This window comes from Cucurbita pepo, chromosome 4, assembly GCF_057944985.1.
Source record: "Cucurbita pepo subsp. pepo isolate OVF chromosome 4, ASM5794498v1, whole genome shotgun sequence".
In the NCBI taxonomy this organism is placed as follows: Eukaryota; Viridiplantae; Streptophyta; class Magnoliopsida; order Cucurbitales; family Cucurbitaceae; genus Cucurbita; species Cucurbita pepo.
The window spans coordinates 9,004,128-9,020,553 of record NC_141801.1 but is presented as its reverse complement, the minus strand read 5'-3'; the positions used below and the strand labels follow the sequence as shown (position 1 = coordinate 9,020,553).

Below are 16,426 nucleotides of genomic sequence, written 5' to 3'. Positions count from 1 at the left end.
TATTTATTTTATGTCTTTTTTTTTTTTTTTTTTTTTTTTTTTTTTGGTTCACAAACGTTGTTGTCATTGTTTTGAATTTTTGTCACAAAGCTCCCACGTCAAGCCCTAAATAAATTAAAAATTATTCCAATTATATATATATATATATAATATAACGCTAAAATATTATTTTAATTAGTTACATTTAAAAAAAATTAATGGTTTAAACAACCCGATCAAGCCAATCCAACTCGCACGGTTTGAGCTGGATTATAAACTTTTTAGATCGAGTTCATTATTTAGTAAGAGTTATTTGAGTTGAAAAAATTTACAATCCGAACAATTGAGTTGAGTCTAAGAAATGTCTCAATCCAATCGGATCAGACGGGACTCAACTCACAAACATCTCTAATTTTAATCTAGGTAGTTTAAGTTTTATTCGATTTTAGTTTATATATTTTCAATAAAACTTACTATTATTAAATTATTATTAACCTATTTCAATAAAATTTCAACTCGGGCAATATGTTATGGGACATCACAATCCACCCTCCTTCGGGTCCCAGCATTCCTGCTGGCACTCTTTCCTTCCTCCAATCGATGTGAGACCGCTCCCCAAATCCACCCCCCTTTGGGGCCCAGCGGCCTTATTGGCACACCGCCTTGTAACGGCCCAGATCCACCGCTAGCAAATATTGTCCTCTTCGGGCTTTCCTTTTCGGGCTTCCCCACAAGGCTTTAAAACGCGTTTGCTAGGGGGAAGGTTTCCACACCCTTATAAATGGTGGTTTGTTCCCTTCCCCAACCAATGTGGGACATCACGGTAACGGCCCAAGCCCACCACACCACTAGTAGATATTTATCCTCTTTGGGCTTTTCCTCTTGGGCTTCTCCTCAAGGTTTTTAAAACGCGTCCGTTCGCCAGAGGGTTTCACACCCTTCTAAAAAAATGTTTCATTCCTATCTCATAATCCACCTCCTTCAAGGCCAGCGTCCTCGCACTCATTCCTCTCTCAAATCAATGTAGGGTCTCACAATGAGTGTGAAGTGCAGGTGCACGTTATCTTTGAAGTAATATATGGAAAGTATTCCAAATACCAAACCCGAGAGGACCAATGTAGCTAAACTTTCAATCAAACAACAAAGATCACTCTAGTCGAGATTTCAAAAGGTTAGGACATATAATCTAATTAAACCCGAGATATAAAATTTAAAAGTTAAGAGGGGCGAAAAGGAAAGAAGCCGAAAGTGAAGGGACTAAAAAGGAAATAAACCCAAAATTTGAAATGGAAAAAAGGAGGGTCTCATTATATATATATAAACGGCGAAAGGTAGAAGAAGAAGAAGAAGAAGGAAGAAGAAATGAGGAAATTAGGAGTACTGGTGTTGTTTTGGAGTGCATCGATACTTCTTCCGAACCATAATCGCTGGCTTACAGAAGCAGCTCCGGCGAATTCGGCGGTGACTCACTTGCCAGGCTTCACGGCCGGCGATTTCCCGTCCAAACACCACTCCGGGTCAGTGCCTTCTCAATTTCGTGATTTTGATTTTGATTTCTAGGGTTTAGGGTTCCGAATTTCGGTCTCTGTGCGATAGGATTGAAATTTAGGGGTTTTTTTAGGTATATAAATATCGACGGAGGTTCGAGTGGGAAGAGGCTGTTTTATTACTTCGTGACGTCGCAACGGAGCCCCGCCGCCGATCCGGTGGTTCTCTGGCTCAACGGCGGCCCTGGCTGCTCTAGCTTCGACGGCTTTGTTTATGAACACGGTAGTACTCTACTTCCCTCCCTCTTTCCTTTTTCTTTTTCCTTTTCTTTTTTAAAACTTAAATTACAATTTCTTTTCTATAAATAATTTATTTTCTTGAAATTCAGACTATTTTTATAAAATTTTAAAATTTTAAAAATATTATTAAAAATGAAAATTTAAATTTACAATTTTATTTCGAGAATAATATAACTTTATTAATACAATTTTATTTTCGAATACGTATTTTTTAAGATCTTGAAAATTTAAAAAAGTTTAGAGATATTATTAAATTTTATTTTTTAATTTGAATTTATTTTCTATAATTAGGTGTGATTTTTATGGGTTGGTCCCACTTGCTTTGAATAGGACCAAAAATTATAGGTTGGGAGATGGGTAGGAATTTAAAAAATAAAAAATAAAAAATAAAAAATAAAAAATAAATTGTGGGTCGGGATGGGAAATATCGATTGCATTAATAAAATGTGTATTTTCATATATTATTTAATTAGAAATTTACTGAAATTAAATATTTTATTTTATTTATTAGTGATGGAGACGTCTAATAAATTTAATTAAAATTAATATTTTAATGTTCATTATTTATTTGCAGGACCTTTCAATTTTGGAGAAGGAAATCCCAAGGGGACACTCCCTACCTTACATCTTAATCCTTACAGCTGGTCCAAGGTGACATCATAATTCTTTCCTTTATATATATATATATATATATATATACACATATGACGTAATATATAGTTAAAGAAATTAAGTCGGGATATCATATTTGAGCTAAAATACAATTAAAAGTTTATTATACTAAAAGGACTCGTGTTGATATATAAGAAGTTCAAGTTGTTAGATGAAAGCGACTCTTCACAATGGTATGATATTGTCCACTTTGAAAATTCTCGTGCCTTTGTTTTGGGCTTCCCCGAGAGGCTCAGGCAAATTTCATTTTAGACGATCAACTAGGTACGTCATTGATAGCCTCTACTCGTGTCCTAGCTTGTCTGAGAGCTAAATTTGTCTCGATTGTTTGTCTCTTGTCTTGAGCTTTCCTCAAGTTAGCTTCCGCTATTTCAAGAGTTTACTAGCTTCTTGTGGATCAATGTCACTAGCCTTCTCGGCATCATTTACTAAAATAGTGACCTCAGTATTGCCTATTCTAGAAAAACCACCTATCAGAGCCTAGCAAAACCACCCATCAGAGCCATCGTTAACCATCGGTCATTAGCCGTAACCACCCATCAGAGCCACTCATTATTGCCTATTCTAGCAAAACCACCCATCAGAGCCATCGTTAACCATCCGTCATTAGCTGTAACCACCCATCAGAGCCATCGTTAACCATCCGTCATTAGCCGTAACCACCCATCAGAGCCATCGTTAACCATCCGTTAACCACCCATCAAAGCCATCGTTAACCATCCGTCATTAGTCGTAACCACTCATCAAAGCCATCGTTAACCATCCGTCATTAGCCGTAAGGTGCGAGATTTGGTAACACACCAATTTGTCCACTATTCATAACTAAAATCATTTCTTTCACTTCTGAAGCCCAAAGCCCAAATAATTCGAAATGTCTCCTATCAAGGTAGAGAGTATTTCTTTATTATAAACTCATGATCATTCCCTAAATTAGCCGACGACGTGAGACTCTCGTTCAACACAAGTCATATCACATAGAACGTTGGATATCGAATTTGAAATCCCGATTTAAATTTTGATATTGTAATTTGAAATAAATATTATTTGCAGGTTTCAAATATTATATATTTGGATTCCCCAGCTGGTGTTGGCTTATCCTATTCCCCAAACGAGGCCAATTACATTACAGGAGATCTTCAAACGGCTTCTGATACACACATTTTCCTTCTCAGAGTAATTCATCTTTTCTTATTATTTTCATTTTGCAATCAAGTCCCTGAACTTTTCAAATCTTCAATTTCTCACCCTTCAAATATCAAAAATTGAAATGTTGGCAGTGGTTTGAGGAATTTCCAGAATTTCTTCAAAATCCATTTTACATAGCAGGAGAGTCCTTCGCAGGCATCTACGTCCCCACCCTTGCTTCTCAAGTAGTCCAAGGTAGTACTGTATTTATTTATTTATTTATTTATTTTATATAATATTTTATAATTATTTAATATATGGATGTAGGGCTTAAAAATGGGGCTGTGCCAATTATAAATTTCAAGGTACGTATAAGTAAAAACTAAAAAATTGAAGGATCAAAAAGAAAATTATAAAATTGTGGTGGGAACTAAATATAAATATGAGAAATTTTGGGTATTTGATGGAAATTAATAGGGTTACATGGTGGGGAATGGTGTGACGGATGAAAAGTTTGATGGCAATGCTCTCGTCCCTTTTGCACATGGAATGGCCCTAATCTCTGACGCTATGTTTCAGGTAATCATTACTAAATTATATATTTCCATCTCCATTTTAGCATCGTTTAAGGAAACATGTTCGACGAAGATATGAAGAATAAATCTTTGTTTTTATTATTATCTTGTGGGGTTGAAGCCTCGTAGGGACCTGTCCCAAATAAAGTCGTAAATCTCTGTTTGAACAGAGAATGAAAGAGGGAGTAGGGAGAGATTTGTATACGTTAGGTAAATAGAATCGGAGACGGTGATTGAATTTCTCGTCCTCGTCTAAGTATAATAAATTAGTTTTTTTTTTGGAAAACTATATTATAATATTAAAATTGTAGTGATGAAAATAGGATAAACTTAATGTAATTTGTATAATATTGTAGGAAGCCGAAGCTTCTTGTGGTGGAAATTACTACGACCCTCAAACGGAGGCTTGTTTTGACAAGCTTGAACGGGTTGATCAGGTTTTTACTTCTGAAACCTCTTTTCATAGTTTTGTATTTGGTTTATAAAATTTAAAAATTTTGAAAAAAAATGAATGAAATTAGGACTTGGAGAGGTTAAACGTATACGACATCTTGGAGCCATGTTTTCACTTAGGAAACACGAGCGAAAGCTTGCCTACAAGTTTTCAACAGCTTGGGCAGACAAAGAAGCCTTTAGCCGTAAGGAAGCGGATGTTTGGTCGGGCTTGGCCTTTTAGGGCACCGGTGCGCGATGGGATCGTCCCTCTTTGGTCTGAACTAGCTGAGACTGACATCAAATCTCACGTACCTTGTCTGGTTAGCTTACATTTCATAATCACTCTCGTAAACTAAAATTATCAATTTAATTCAATTATACCAAAATATTGTTCAGGTATAAATTTATAGTAAAGATTTTGAAAGTCAACTATTTGTGTTTGACTGTTATGAAAGTAGAACGATGAAGTAGCAACGATTTGGTTGAACGACGAGTCGGTGAGAGCAGCCATTCACGCCGAGCCGGTACTTCTTTTCGAACCCTATAATTAATTATTTATTTGTTTCTATTTTTTATATTTATAATTATAAAAAAAAAAAAAAAAAAAAAAAAAAAAAAAAAAAAAAAAACAGGAAAGTGTGGCAGGTCCATGGGAGCTATGTACTCATAGAATAAGGTACCGTCACAATGCTGGAAGTATGATTCCTTATCATAGGAACCTTACTTCTCAAGGTTTTAGAGCTCTTATTTTCAGGTCAGTTTTTATTTATTTATTTATTTATTATTCTTTTTAATCAATTTTAGGTCGCAATATAATTTCCAAAAATTTAAATTTTAATATTTTTTCAACTCAATTAACATAATTTTAAAATTTTAAATTAGGTCGGTAACTTATCTACTAATAGTAATAATAATAATAATAATAATAATAATAATAATAATAATAATAATAATAATAATAATAATAATAATAATAAAATAAATAAATAAATAAAGAAATAAATAAATAATCAAGTGGGACAGAGAGTATAATCTTGATCTTCATCCCTATTTAGTCAACAAAGAGGAAACTCTTTCGGGTCCTTTTTTGTGGGACCCGCAGAATAGATAAATACCTCGAGAAGTGTTTTTATTATCGGTAATAATTACTCGGGGGAAAGATTTAACTTTTAATATTAAAAAATTGTTGTCTTTGTTGATTATGAATGAACAGTGGAGACCATGATATGTGTGTGCCATACACTGGAAGCCAAGCATGGACTTCTTCACTTGGCTACAAAATTATTGATGAATGGAGGCCATGGTTCTCCAATGCCCAAGTTGCAGGGTATTTATTTATTTATTTATTTATTTGTTAAATTAATAAAAAGTCAAAATAAATAAATAAAAATACTTTTAATGTTTTAAAAATACTTCAAACACACTTTTACATTTTTTTTTTTATAGAAGTTTTATCATATTTAAAAAATAATAAAAAAATTTGAATATAATTTTATTAATTTAGCCTATTTTTTTTAATGCATAATTATAATTATAATTATTTTTTGGTTAATAAACAAAAATTTATAAGTTATTTTATTTCACGGGTTAAAATTTTATATTTCTCCTATAATTTTAGTCTCTCGATTTTAATATTTTTTAAATTGAAAAAGAATATTTAAAAATTAAAATAAAATAATAAAAAAATATATAAAAATGTTATTCTTCATTGACAAATCTAACAAATTTTATGTTTCCTTTCAAAGGTATTTACAAGAATATGAACACAATCTCACTTTCCTTACCATAAAGGTATGCATACTTTTAAATTTTAATATTATCAATTATTTATATTTATTTATTTATTTATTTATAATATTAAATAATTACACGTGTAGGGAGCTGGACATACTGTACCAGAATACAAACCTAGAGAGGCATTAGATTTCTACACTCGATGGTTAGAAGGAAATTCAATATAAACCAAATTTAAATGATAGACTTATACAAAAATGTACCAATAAAATACTTAATTAATTTTAACGACCTCGATCAATAAACAAATTTACTCGTCAATGTACCTTTTAGGCCTAATTATGAGCCATAAAAGAATACGTATAATATCATGATGTACGTGTCCGTACGTGACTTATTGAAAATGTAATTTATGGTCGTGTGACGTATAACTTGCATAAGATCCTGCAATAAAAATCATGGTTTAGTCAGATTATGCATATAATATTTCATTCATGCTTATCATTGTTGATGATATTTGTTGGATGATGAAAGTCCCACACATCGGCTAATTTAGGTAAAATATATTTTGAATTTTTTTAAAAATATTAATAAAATTTTTAATCTAAAAATTTAACTATAATTAAGCTGTTCTCCGTTTCATAATCATTCCTCACGAACTCCACGAGGCGTCTTGTCATTTTCCTTCTCCTCTATTAGCGACGCCATTAATGTGATTCGTTTCTTTGTCCTCTTTCAAAGTCAAAACTCGTTTACAACCCGCGAAAGGATTCTTCATCGGTTGATTGCTTGTTTGCTTGTTGCATCTTCCGGTCGTTTTCCCCACTCAATCATTCAACCCCGCATTTGGTCGTCTTCAAATCCGAAGTCGTTGTCTAAAGATGAATTCATTCTGCCAAATTCTTAATTGATTGATCTCCAATTTTGTTTCCTACTGTTGGTAATTAAATTTCTGAATGGGTTTTGATTGTTTCTGCGATCAGGGGAATCGTTTTTGGCTCTGTTTGTTGGTTGGTCTTATCGCGATCTTGAATTTGAATTAGAATTTATTGGAGGTTTTTTTTTTTTTTTTTTTTTTTTTTTTTTTTTTTCTAAATTGAGAAATGGATGAGAAATCTTTTGGGGGTGAAATAACTGCGTTTCGATTCAGTTGTTGATTTGAGCCTCTCTATTGATTGTTGGTGGGGCGATATGCCTCCATGATTTCTGAATCTGGAAATGTTATCGTCTTTGTTTGGCGAGTAAATTTGGAAATATATCTATTCTCTTCGCTGTTGCTTGGTCTTTTGGGCTTCGTTAGCATTGTTTGATTATACAGACAAATCAAAGTTTCTATGACATAGTGTTTTAGATATGTTTAGAGGCTAATTTAGTGCTTAATCTGTAATTAAGAGATGTATATGGATGTTATAAGACCAAGCTTCCTTTGAAGGATTAGAATCCAAAGATAAAGGGTTATTTAAGTCTGATTCTATTAACTGAGGTCCGTATTCAAGCATTCTAGGAGTCCCCATTTCCAGAATGGGGCCTTGCTTGTCTGTTGGATGTAAGAGGGCCATGGCTGGTTCCTCTGTATCTTCTGTGCTGAAAGCAAGAAAACTGAAAGACTCAGAAAATGGGCTGGAGTCCAAGGATTCTATGTTTGAGCAGCAGAGTGAAGAAGCAACAGTTCACCGAATTCCGGGTCGGATGTTCTTGAATGGATCCAGTGAAGTTGCCTCACTTTATACTCAACAGGGCAAGAAAGGGATGAACCAAGATGCCATGATTGTATGGGAGGTTAGCTCTTTATTGTCAATATGTCTCATTTATGGGTCTTGTTGGTCCCTTTCAAATGATCTAACTGGTTTTATATTGGTATATCACAAGCTCTTGAATGCATTAGAAAATTGTTCCTTGGGATGGATAGCATGCTTTGTTCTTGGTTCTGTCTTAGTTTATGCTTTATTGTTTGACTGTGCAATGCTTTTCTTAACCCTTTAGTGTATTAGTATCCACTTTTCCTTGAACAAAGTTCAATCCCTGATTTGACTTGTCATAAAGAGGCTTTCAAAGTAAGGGCTTCTTCCTTGTGTGCTTCAATGTGTAGCCTGAAAATGCTTTTAAGTTTCAGAGAATGCAAATAGATGGGGTATAATCACCACTAATCAGATCATGAATTTTCAGCACTTTGGCTCAAGAACAGATACATTCTTCTGTGGAGTTTTTGATGGCCATGGTCCTAACGGTCATCTGGTCGCGAAAAGAGTGAGGGATTCTCTGCCCCTGAAACTGACTGCACATTGGGAAGCTAATGCGAGCAATGAGGATATTTCAAAAGAGTTTGGTCATAAAACAGGTCTCAACAATGAAAATTCTGGGTTAGAAACTGATTGGAAGGAAGCTAGTTCTCCCCTTAAGCACCATGAAATTTCTGAAAATATGAAGGAATCATTTTTGAAGGCTTTTAAGAGAATGGATGTGGAACTCAAAATGCAGCCAAGTATTGACTGCTTCTGTAGTGGGACAACAGCAATAGCTCTTGTTAAGCAGGTGGTGTCATTACAACAGTTTTATTACCATATTTACAATATTTTCGTTTTCATTTGATTCGATCGTTCTTAAAGTTCTTATAATTTACTGGCTTCTAGGATCGAGATCTTGTTATTGGAAATGTCGGGGACTCTCGAGCTGTGTTGGGTACCAGAGACAAGGATAATTGTCTCCAAGCAGTTCAGTTGACCATAGATCTCAAGCCAGATATTCCAGGTCCCTCCCTCTCTCTCTTGTCAATGAACTATTCATTTTGAGTTGTTAAAACATTATGTATTTGCTGCTTCTATACTGTCATTTTAGAGAGTATTTGTGAGATCACACGTCGGTTGGAGAAGGGAACAAAACATTCTTTATAAGGGCATGGAAACCTCTCCCTAGCAGACGCGTTTTAAAAACCTTGAGAGAAAACTTAAAAAGAAAAGCCCAAAGAAGACAATATCTGCTTGGGGCGGGCTTGAGCTATTACAAATGGTATCAGAGCTAGACACTGGACGATGTGCCTGCGAGGATGTTGGGTCCTGAAGGGGTGGATTGTGAGATCTCATATCGATTGGAGAGGGAAATGAAGCATTCTTTATAAGGGCGTAGAAACCTCTCCCTAGCAAACGCGTTTTAAAAATCTTGAGAGGAAGCTCGAAGAGAAAGCCCAAAGAGGACAATATCTGCTAGCAGTGGACTTGGGCTATTACAATATCTGAGATAATTATAAGTTTTCTCATTTGATTGGATATCTGAAGTTTAGAAGCTGAAATCTGGTTTTGATTGCTTTCTAAACTGCAACAGCGGAAGCAGAGAGAATTCTCCAATGCAAGGGTCGGGTATTTGCCCATGAGGATGAACCAGAAGTTGCTAGGGTATGGCTTCCAAACAATGATTCCCCTGGGCTGGCAATGGCACGATCTTTCGGCGACTTTTGCCTCAAGGACTTCGGTCTAATTTCTGTTCCTGAAATTTCGTATCGGTTTCTGACAGACGAAGACGAGTTTATAGTTTTAGCTACCGACGGAGTATGACATTGACTTCTTAATACCATTTACTAAAATAGATTCATTTGATGACTACTTTCTTACTATCTAAAGTTTGATTCCAACACTTTTCAGATTTGGGATGTTCTCTCAAACAAAGAGGTAGTCGACATTGTGGCATCGACCCCAGCTCGTTCTGCAGCTCAATCATTGGTTGAGTCTGCAACTAAAGCATGGAGGCGCAAGTTTCCTTTTTCCAACATTGACGACTGTGCTGTTGTGTGCCTCTTCCTCGACTCGAACTTGATGGTATCAGATATGAATGTTAAATCCCAGGAGGATAGTTCAGCAGTTCAAGCTGAGACAGCCATGGTGGCTGATGATGTCTCAGGCGCAGCTGGTCTACGGTGTTCGGAAATCGTGCAAACAGTAGGAGTTTCTACATGAACGGTACGATAGAAAACGCTCCCACAATGACTGCACAGATTCTCAAATGTGCCTTGCTTGGTACCAGGTTAGGATATTTGAAGATTGTTTCTTGAACCCCACAGACTGCTCTTTGCTGCCAATGTTTGTGTACAAATTTTTATGTGTGAATAAACTACTTAAATAACGCACATAAACGTGTGAATTATTTTTAATATCATGTTGGTATATTTTATGTTATAAAATAATTAAATCTTTTCCGAAAATCGGTTGGTGGGGATCAAATGAAAATCTGCCAACTTGAGCAATTGTATAAGATATATATTCTCGACTAAAGGTCAGAAACCCGAACGCATACTTTATGTTGATAGATTTTAGAAATTTGACTTCTTGGTTGAGAGTACAAGTTTTATGCTAGTTGAGAAGAGCTCGTGTTAGCATTACAACTTTTAACGTTTGTATTCACAGATTTTGATAATCCTTTTATTACAACCAATCCAACAGTCGAATTAGGTAGTTAATAGTCGTTTGTGTGTTTTAACATGCCAGTATCTTGTTTGTTCGGTTGTGCTAATACTTCTCGATTTCTTTTAATACGTTTGATGAGTTCTTAAAGACTACATGCACGTGTCCAAAATAGTAACCGCACTTTAAAGAAGAAGAAATTGGATCAAGAACTTTACGTTTTTGCTTACAAAAAATAAAAAATTGAACTTTGGTTGAGAAATATGAAATAACTTTGTACTCTCATAATACCTTTACTTCATGCCGAAAGATGTTGCTTCTGCAATATCTTTCCAATCCTTGTAGCAAAATCTCGGTCCTATCCTCTAATGATAGGCACGAACGAGCATGTGTGAACCGGAGAAAACTCACTTGAAATGCTCGATCAAAAGAAAAAAAAATCTATAATGATGGGAGCTATGGATGCAAGTATTCCTCTTCAAGACTTCGGGCTGGTTTGATGTTCTCCGTTCAAACTAAAAGATACCCTCGATCGAGAAAATGCTCCATTACCTTTTCGACGATTCAGATTATTAATATTATTAAAGAAGTCATGAGAGTAAAAAGGTACATATTTGAATGTTTGGAAGCCAAAATAGAATAAATTTGATGAAATTTCAGAACAAAAGCAAAGTTCCTCCAAGAAACAAGTTGTAGTAAATCATCAAGGGGATGCCCGGTGCTTGAAATCTTCCATAGAGAGCATGTTCCTCTTTTTTATTTCATTATTCAACAATAAGATATAAGTTATACAATAGGCAGCAGTATAGCTGCCTACCAAATCAGAGAGAATTTTCGGGTCGAACAATAATGGTTCAACATACATTAGAGCCTCGTCGGTACCTAATTTTCGGGGCACAAAGAGGAGATTGCCCATTGGATTCTGAATCATATAATACCACCTTTTAACTGATGTGATTATTAATCTTCTTTCTTGTGCTTTTCGTCAATTGAACTCCACGTTGCTCCCGTTTGGGGTCGATGATTGTCCAAGAAACTCGGCTCTCAATTTCATTAGAAGTCTTCCAAGGTAGTTTAGACCTTCCCCATCTCGACCTCCACCCCAGAAGAGATCATGTGGAGATGCTTCAACAAGAACAGATCCAGCAGTTGATAGCAACATAGATTGCAGATGAGGGTAACTAGAAAATTTGCATTTTAATGCGCGGTACATAACGTCGAGTTTGGCTGTTCGCCAATCAGATCTTATCTGTAACGAAAATCGAGTGATGCCAGAGATTATCATGTGGTCTAGATCATGGAATAGATATCAAACATGCTCATATCTTGTTCTTTTTCCCTCTAAACTTGAAATTTTCAACAGTTTTTATCATTGTTTCTATCTTGGGGCTTTAGAAAAGATGATCAACCTCATCTATCTTCAGAAGATCTATAAGTTTTATGCAATTATCACGCCCAGACATCGTGCCGAAAGAAATACACCGACTTAAACTAAAAACGAGTAAGAGCAGCTATACCATTTTAGGGTGCTGCCTCTGCATTGATCTTCCTATCCTTGCTGCTTCCTCTGGACTTCTTGCTGATTTGATCTTTTCCACGCAATCCTGAGCAGCAGGATCATCAAGCCCAACAAATTTGTGAGCCTGCATATTCGATCAAGGTCAGACAATATTCTATACTTCGAAAGACAAAACAATTCACAAGCAAAGGTACCCACCTGATAATAATGCTCTACAGTCAACCAAGTGCAATCGTTACCATTTTCATCAGCGAGATGAATGGGGTGTCGTGAAAAGTTCGAAAAAGCGCCGTAAGGATCCCATGTTTTGTAAAAGAATATGATACTCGACTCATAGGGAGTAACTGTTGGGTCAATTGCAAAGGTTTCATCACAGGATGGGATTACAGGAGCAACATCTAATATTGGCTGAAGAAATCCACTAATTAACATGTCCTTTCCAACCTGTAAGCCAAACTCTAATCTCAGTCAAAATGGAATCCATGCATTCTTATAAATGAAATGAATACTTCAACTGATATGGAAGAAGTCGGAGTTTCTGCTCCATTTGATAACCACTTGGTTTTTAGTTTTTAGTTTTACGAGCGAAAAATAGGGAATATTAAGGAAATAAAAAACGAGCACATTTATGTTGGCTATATCAAAGAAGATTGACTAGGAAAGTATTGCACATAAACAAATAAATAGATGAAGTGAAGAGATGATAACATGATAAACTAAAAAGAACCTTCTCATATTGAACATCTATTAGTTCCAAAGCTTGAGACATCTCAACCATTCCAAGTTCACCAACAGGAGATGGTGCATTCCTTCCTCCAATAATTTTAGGTGCAACAAATGCAAAAACCTGAATTGAAAAACATAACTAAATGAATGACTCAACATCTCATAAGAAAAAAAATCAAAATAAAAAATTTCAAGAAGGCAAGGTGGGAGGGAGATTCATTCTGGGTGGAAAAAGTGGCAAACCAAAGGGGATGGTTTCTAAAGGTCTCAACTCTTTCCAATGAGAGGAGGAGTAGTAGTTTGTTAGTACCTATTGGAGCAAGGAAGGATTGGAAGAGCTTGTGGAAATATCTTTAAAAGACTTCCAAAACTAAGGAAACTATCTGTAGTAGCCTAACCCACCGCTAGTGAATATTGTCTGCTTTGGCCCGTGGCGTATCGTTGTCAACCTCACGGTTTTAAAATGCGTCTACTAGGGAGAGGTTTTCATACCCTTATAAGGAATGCTTAGTTCTCCTCTCCAACCGATGTGGGATCTCACAATCCACCCCCATTGGGGCCCAGCGTCCTCGCTGGCACTCGTTCCTTTCTCTAATCGATGTGGGACTCCTCAATTCACCCCCTTTCGGGGCCTAGCATCCTTGCTGGCACACCACCTCGTGTCCACCCCCCTTCGGGGCTCAGTCTCCTCGCTGGCACTCGTTCCCTTCTCCATCGATGTGGGACCCCCCAATCCACCCCCTTTCGTGGCCTAATGTCCTTGCTAGCACGCCGCCTCATGTACATCCTCCTTCGGGGTTCAGTCTCCTCGCTGGCACATCGCCCGGTGTTTGGCTCTAATACCATTTGTAACAGCCAGCCTACCGCTAGCAGATATTGTCCTTTTTGGGCTTTCCCTTTCGGGCTTCCCCTCAAGGTTTTTAAAATGCGTCAGCTAGGGAGAGGTTTCCACGCTCTTATAAAGAATGTCTCATTCTCCTCCCCAACCAACGTGGGATCTCACATTTTCTTATGGGAACTATCTGATAAGGCAATCTACACGTGAGACAAACTCGAGCGAAGAATACCCTACATGGCTCTATCTTCACATTGGTGTACAAATTGCAAACATCCAAATGACAGAGTCAGCTCTTGTTATTTTATCACTTTGCGAAAACTTTCCAGAGCTATTATAGTCCTCCCAGAAGATCCAGAGTTTCTCCTTTCATTCGCTCTCGGAGGGCACCGTTTCACAAGGATGCAGAAGATTTTATGGGAGAATTTTATTAGAGCTTTTTACAGAAACATTTGGCAAGAAAGAAACAGAAGAAATCTTTCAAGAGAAAAAATTGTTCATCACACACCATTTTCTATAACTAAGCGGTAACATCCGGGAATCAACAATATAGATCCAATAAAAAAAGAAAAGATCAAAACCTCATGTATTACTCCAGATGCAATGGCTGAAGCTGCAAGCGTCCCTCCGCACTCCCACAAAATCGAAAGAAATCCACGATCATGAAAATATTCCATTACATCTCGAGGGTTTAGATTATCGAACTCCACTACTTCAACTCCTTTTGATGCAAGCAGTTTCTGGAAACTCCTTTTAGCACCCCTTTGTGTTACAACCATGGTTGCCATACCCTTTGTGTCCCAAACATTTGCTTCTTCAGGAAGATCGAGAGTCCTCGACATCACAACACGAAGAGGAATATGCCCACCACCATGTCTTGCAGTCAGTCTCGGATCTAATGCAGAGGACAACATTGGGGGAAAACAATGAAGCACTGTTAACAACTAAGTACCACTCATCAACAAGACAGAAAGAGAAAAATGGCAAAACTCACTATCCCTGCGTACAGTATTGCCTCCTACTATAACAGCATCGCTTCTTCCTCGTAACTGAAAAACTCGTTGTCTAGACGAAACACCACTGATCCATGCTGCATGACCAGAACTTGCAGCAATTTTTCCTGATAGTCAAAATCAAATCACTTAACTATAGCATAAGCGAGAAATAGAAAAGAACAGAGAAGGGTACTCGAGAAAATGAACCTAGAATACTAATACCAACCATCAAGAGTCATGGCATATTTAAGCACAGAAAAGGGTACTCGAGACGCAGCTTTACAAATCAACGGAGCATTAACAAGGAAGCATTCTTTTCGAGCTTCCTATAAGACAAATCAACGCTTCATATAAGTGATCTGTAAAAATAATGATCTAACAGTACGTTATGGAAAGCCAAAATCACTTAAGAACAAGAAAAAAAAAGGATACGAATCGAATCGCATCGATTCAACACCTAACGAAGTGAGGCAAAGAAAGAACACAATTCAACAATTCCAATGAATTACCTCAACGGCTCTACTCTTTAGTTCCTCTCCAAGAACATCAACAAGAACCCCTTGACTTCTTAAAGCCCTCACAGCATTTCCTCTTAGATGTTGCAAAGGATGCCGCATACCAACAACTACCCTTTCAATCCCTGCCTAATTGTGCAATTTCAATCGCAGATTTTAACATAATATTGATAACAACAGAACAAAAACAAATAACATCTTCCAAATTTAGCATGTGATTCAACAAGATTCATCAATCAAACATGCTCAGTTCAAACCAGATTTACATCACGGCTGATATTATTGATCGAATTTCAAACTAATCAAGCTCTAAACAAGCGTTAATCAATTGAAAGAACAGAATCTGCATTTAAACCTGGACTAAAGCAGCCACAGCAGTGTTATCGCTAGGGCAATCACTGGACTCCAAATTAAGAAATGCAGTAGCACCACGGCAAAGCTCGCCAGCAGCTTCCACAGCTTGAATCTCAGCAGATTCGGTACCCTGACCGTAGAGGAAGCCCTCACCAGCGACGGCGCCGGATGAGGTGGTGATGATGCAGCCATAGTTGGGATGAGGAGCGGTGCGTCCAGCGGACTTATCGGCAATCTCCGCCGCGCGACGGATGAAAGTGGCTTCGAACAAATGGGAAGTAGAGCTATTGCTACTGGGATTGGCTGTGGTAGCGGCGGCGGTAACGGCGGTGGGCAGCCTATTGGCATAGATAATAGGGAAAGAAGCTCCCAATGTGAACACCATGGGAATTGGAAATCTGAGAGGTTTGTTGTCAAGGTTCTTGAGGGCTGTTCTATGGCGATAAACTGCGTACAAAGTCAGAGAGCTTTATCAGCATCAGCATCTTCTTCTTCTTCTTCTTCTTCCTTGTTCTTGCTGGGCCAGAATCATGGGCACAGAAATTGCCGTTCTCTCCAAACAATTTTTTTCTTTTTTATATTCTCACATGGAATCCAATTTCAAGATTTAATAATGCTCAACCTCTCATCTTGTTATAGAGCCGAATCTAGTAACCCTAAAATTGCAGCTCTTGAGGGTAAGAGCAGAAGGGTGTTTGGGCAGCCGACTTGCGATTGTGCGGCACTCACTTTCCAACGACAAGTGAGCTAAGCCAATTCGTTTCCAACGACAAGTGAGCTAAGC

The 16,426-nt window shown here is 37.0% G+C and overlaps 3 protein-coding genes across 3 annotated transcripts; 2 read left to right on the top strand and 1 right to left on the bottom strand.

Annotated features, from left to right (window-relative positions):
- Positions 1-1,321: 1,321 nt before the first annotated feature.
- On the top strand, positions 1,322-6,716 carry LOC111784077 (serine carboxypeptidase-like 20). The gene is made up of 14 exons (XM_023664905.2): positions 1,322-1,496; positions 1,601-1,749; positions 2,341-2,417; positions 3,489-3,611; positions 3,716-3,818; positions 3,891-3,928; positions 4,041-4,142; positions 4,495-4,575; positions 4,660-4,893; positions 5,032-5,097; positions 5,206-5,327; positions 5,787-5,900; positions 6,319-6,364; positions 6,451-6,716. Exons 1-14 carry the CDS (start codon positions 1,342-1,344, stop codon positions 6,532-6,534), a joined length of 1,494 nt encoding a protein of 497 aa, XP_023520673.2. The 5' UTR covers positions 1,322-1,341; the 3' UTR covers positions 6,535-6,716.
- Positions 6,717-6,951: 235 nt separating this feature from the next.
- Positions 6,952-10,499, top strand: LOC111784070 (putative protein phosphatase 2C 33). Its single transcript, XM_023664896.2, has 5 exons — positions 6,952-8,086; positions 8,474-8,839; positions 8,938-9,055; positions 9,626-9,849; positions 9,943-10,499. Exons 1-5 carry the CDS (start codon positions 7,829-7,831, stop codon positions 10,252-10,254), a joined length of 1,278 nt encoding a protein of 425 aa, XP_023520664.2. The 5' UTR covers positions 6,952-7,828; the 3' UTR covers positions 10,255-10,499.
- A 918-nt stretch (positions 10,500-11,417) lies between these two features.
- LOC111784069 (riboflavin biosynthesis protein PYRR, chloroplastic-like) lies at positions 11,418-16,235 on the bottom strand. Its single transcript, XM_023664895.2, has 9 exons — positions 15,644-16,235; positions 15,283-15,417; positions 15,000-15,099; positions 14,773-14,898; positions 14,360-14,673; positions 12,945-13,064; positions 12,416-12,661; positions 12,216-12,341; positions 11,418-11,947 (listed from the first exon to the last, which is right to left on the bottom strand). The coding sequence occupies exons 1-9, from the start codon at positions 16,025-16,027 to the stop codon at positions 11,684-11,686; spliced, it is 1,815 nt and encodes a 604-aa protein (XP_023520663.2). The 5' UTR covers positions 16,028-16,235; the 3' UTR covers positions 11,418-11,683.
- Between the last annotated feature and the right edge of the window lie 191 nt (positions 16,236-16,426).

Bases quoted from the DNA above. Each gene is read 5' to 3' on its own strand.
- LOC111784070 (XM_023664896.2), top strand. From the start codon at position 7,829: ATGGGGCCTTGCTTGTCTGTTGGATGTAAGAGGGCCATGGCTGGTTCC. The intron at 8,087-8,473 runs GTTAGCTCTTTA...ATGAATTTTCAG, and splicing joins ATGCCATGATTGTATGGGAG to CACTTTGGCTCAAGAACAGA. The intron at 9,850-9,942 runs GTATGACATTGA...AACACTTTTCAG, and splicing joins TAGTTTTAGCTACCGACGGA to ATTTGGGATGTTCTCTCAAA.
- LOC111784069 (XM_023664895.2), bottom strand. From the start codon at position 16,027: ATGGTGTTCACATTGGGAGCTTCTTTCCCTATTATCTATGCCAATAGG. The intron at 13,065-14,359 runs GTTTTGATCTTT...TTTTCAATTCAG, and splicing joins CATCTGGAGTAATACATGAG to GTTTTTGCATTTGTTGCACC. The intron at 12,662-12,944 runs GTTCTTTTTAGT...TTTGGCTTACAG, and splicing joins TAGATGTTCAATATGAGAAG to GTTGGAAAGGACATGTTAAT.
- LOC111784077 (XM_023664905.2), top strand. From the start codon at position 1,342: ATGAGGAAATTAGGAGTACTGGTGTTGTTTTGGAGTGCATCGATACTT. The intron at 1,497-1,600 runs GTCAGTGCCTTC...GGGTTTTTTTAG, and splicing joins CCGTCCAAACACCACTCCGG to GTATATAAATATCGACGGAG. The intron at 3,929-4,040 runs GTACGTATAAGT...GGAAATTAATAG, and splicing joins TGCCAATTATAAATTTCAAG to GGTTACATGGTGGGGAATGG.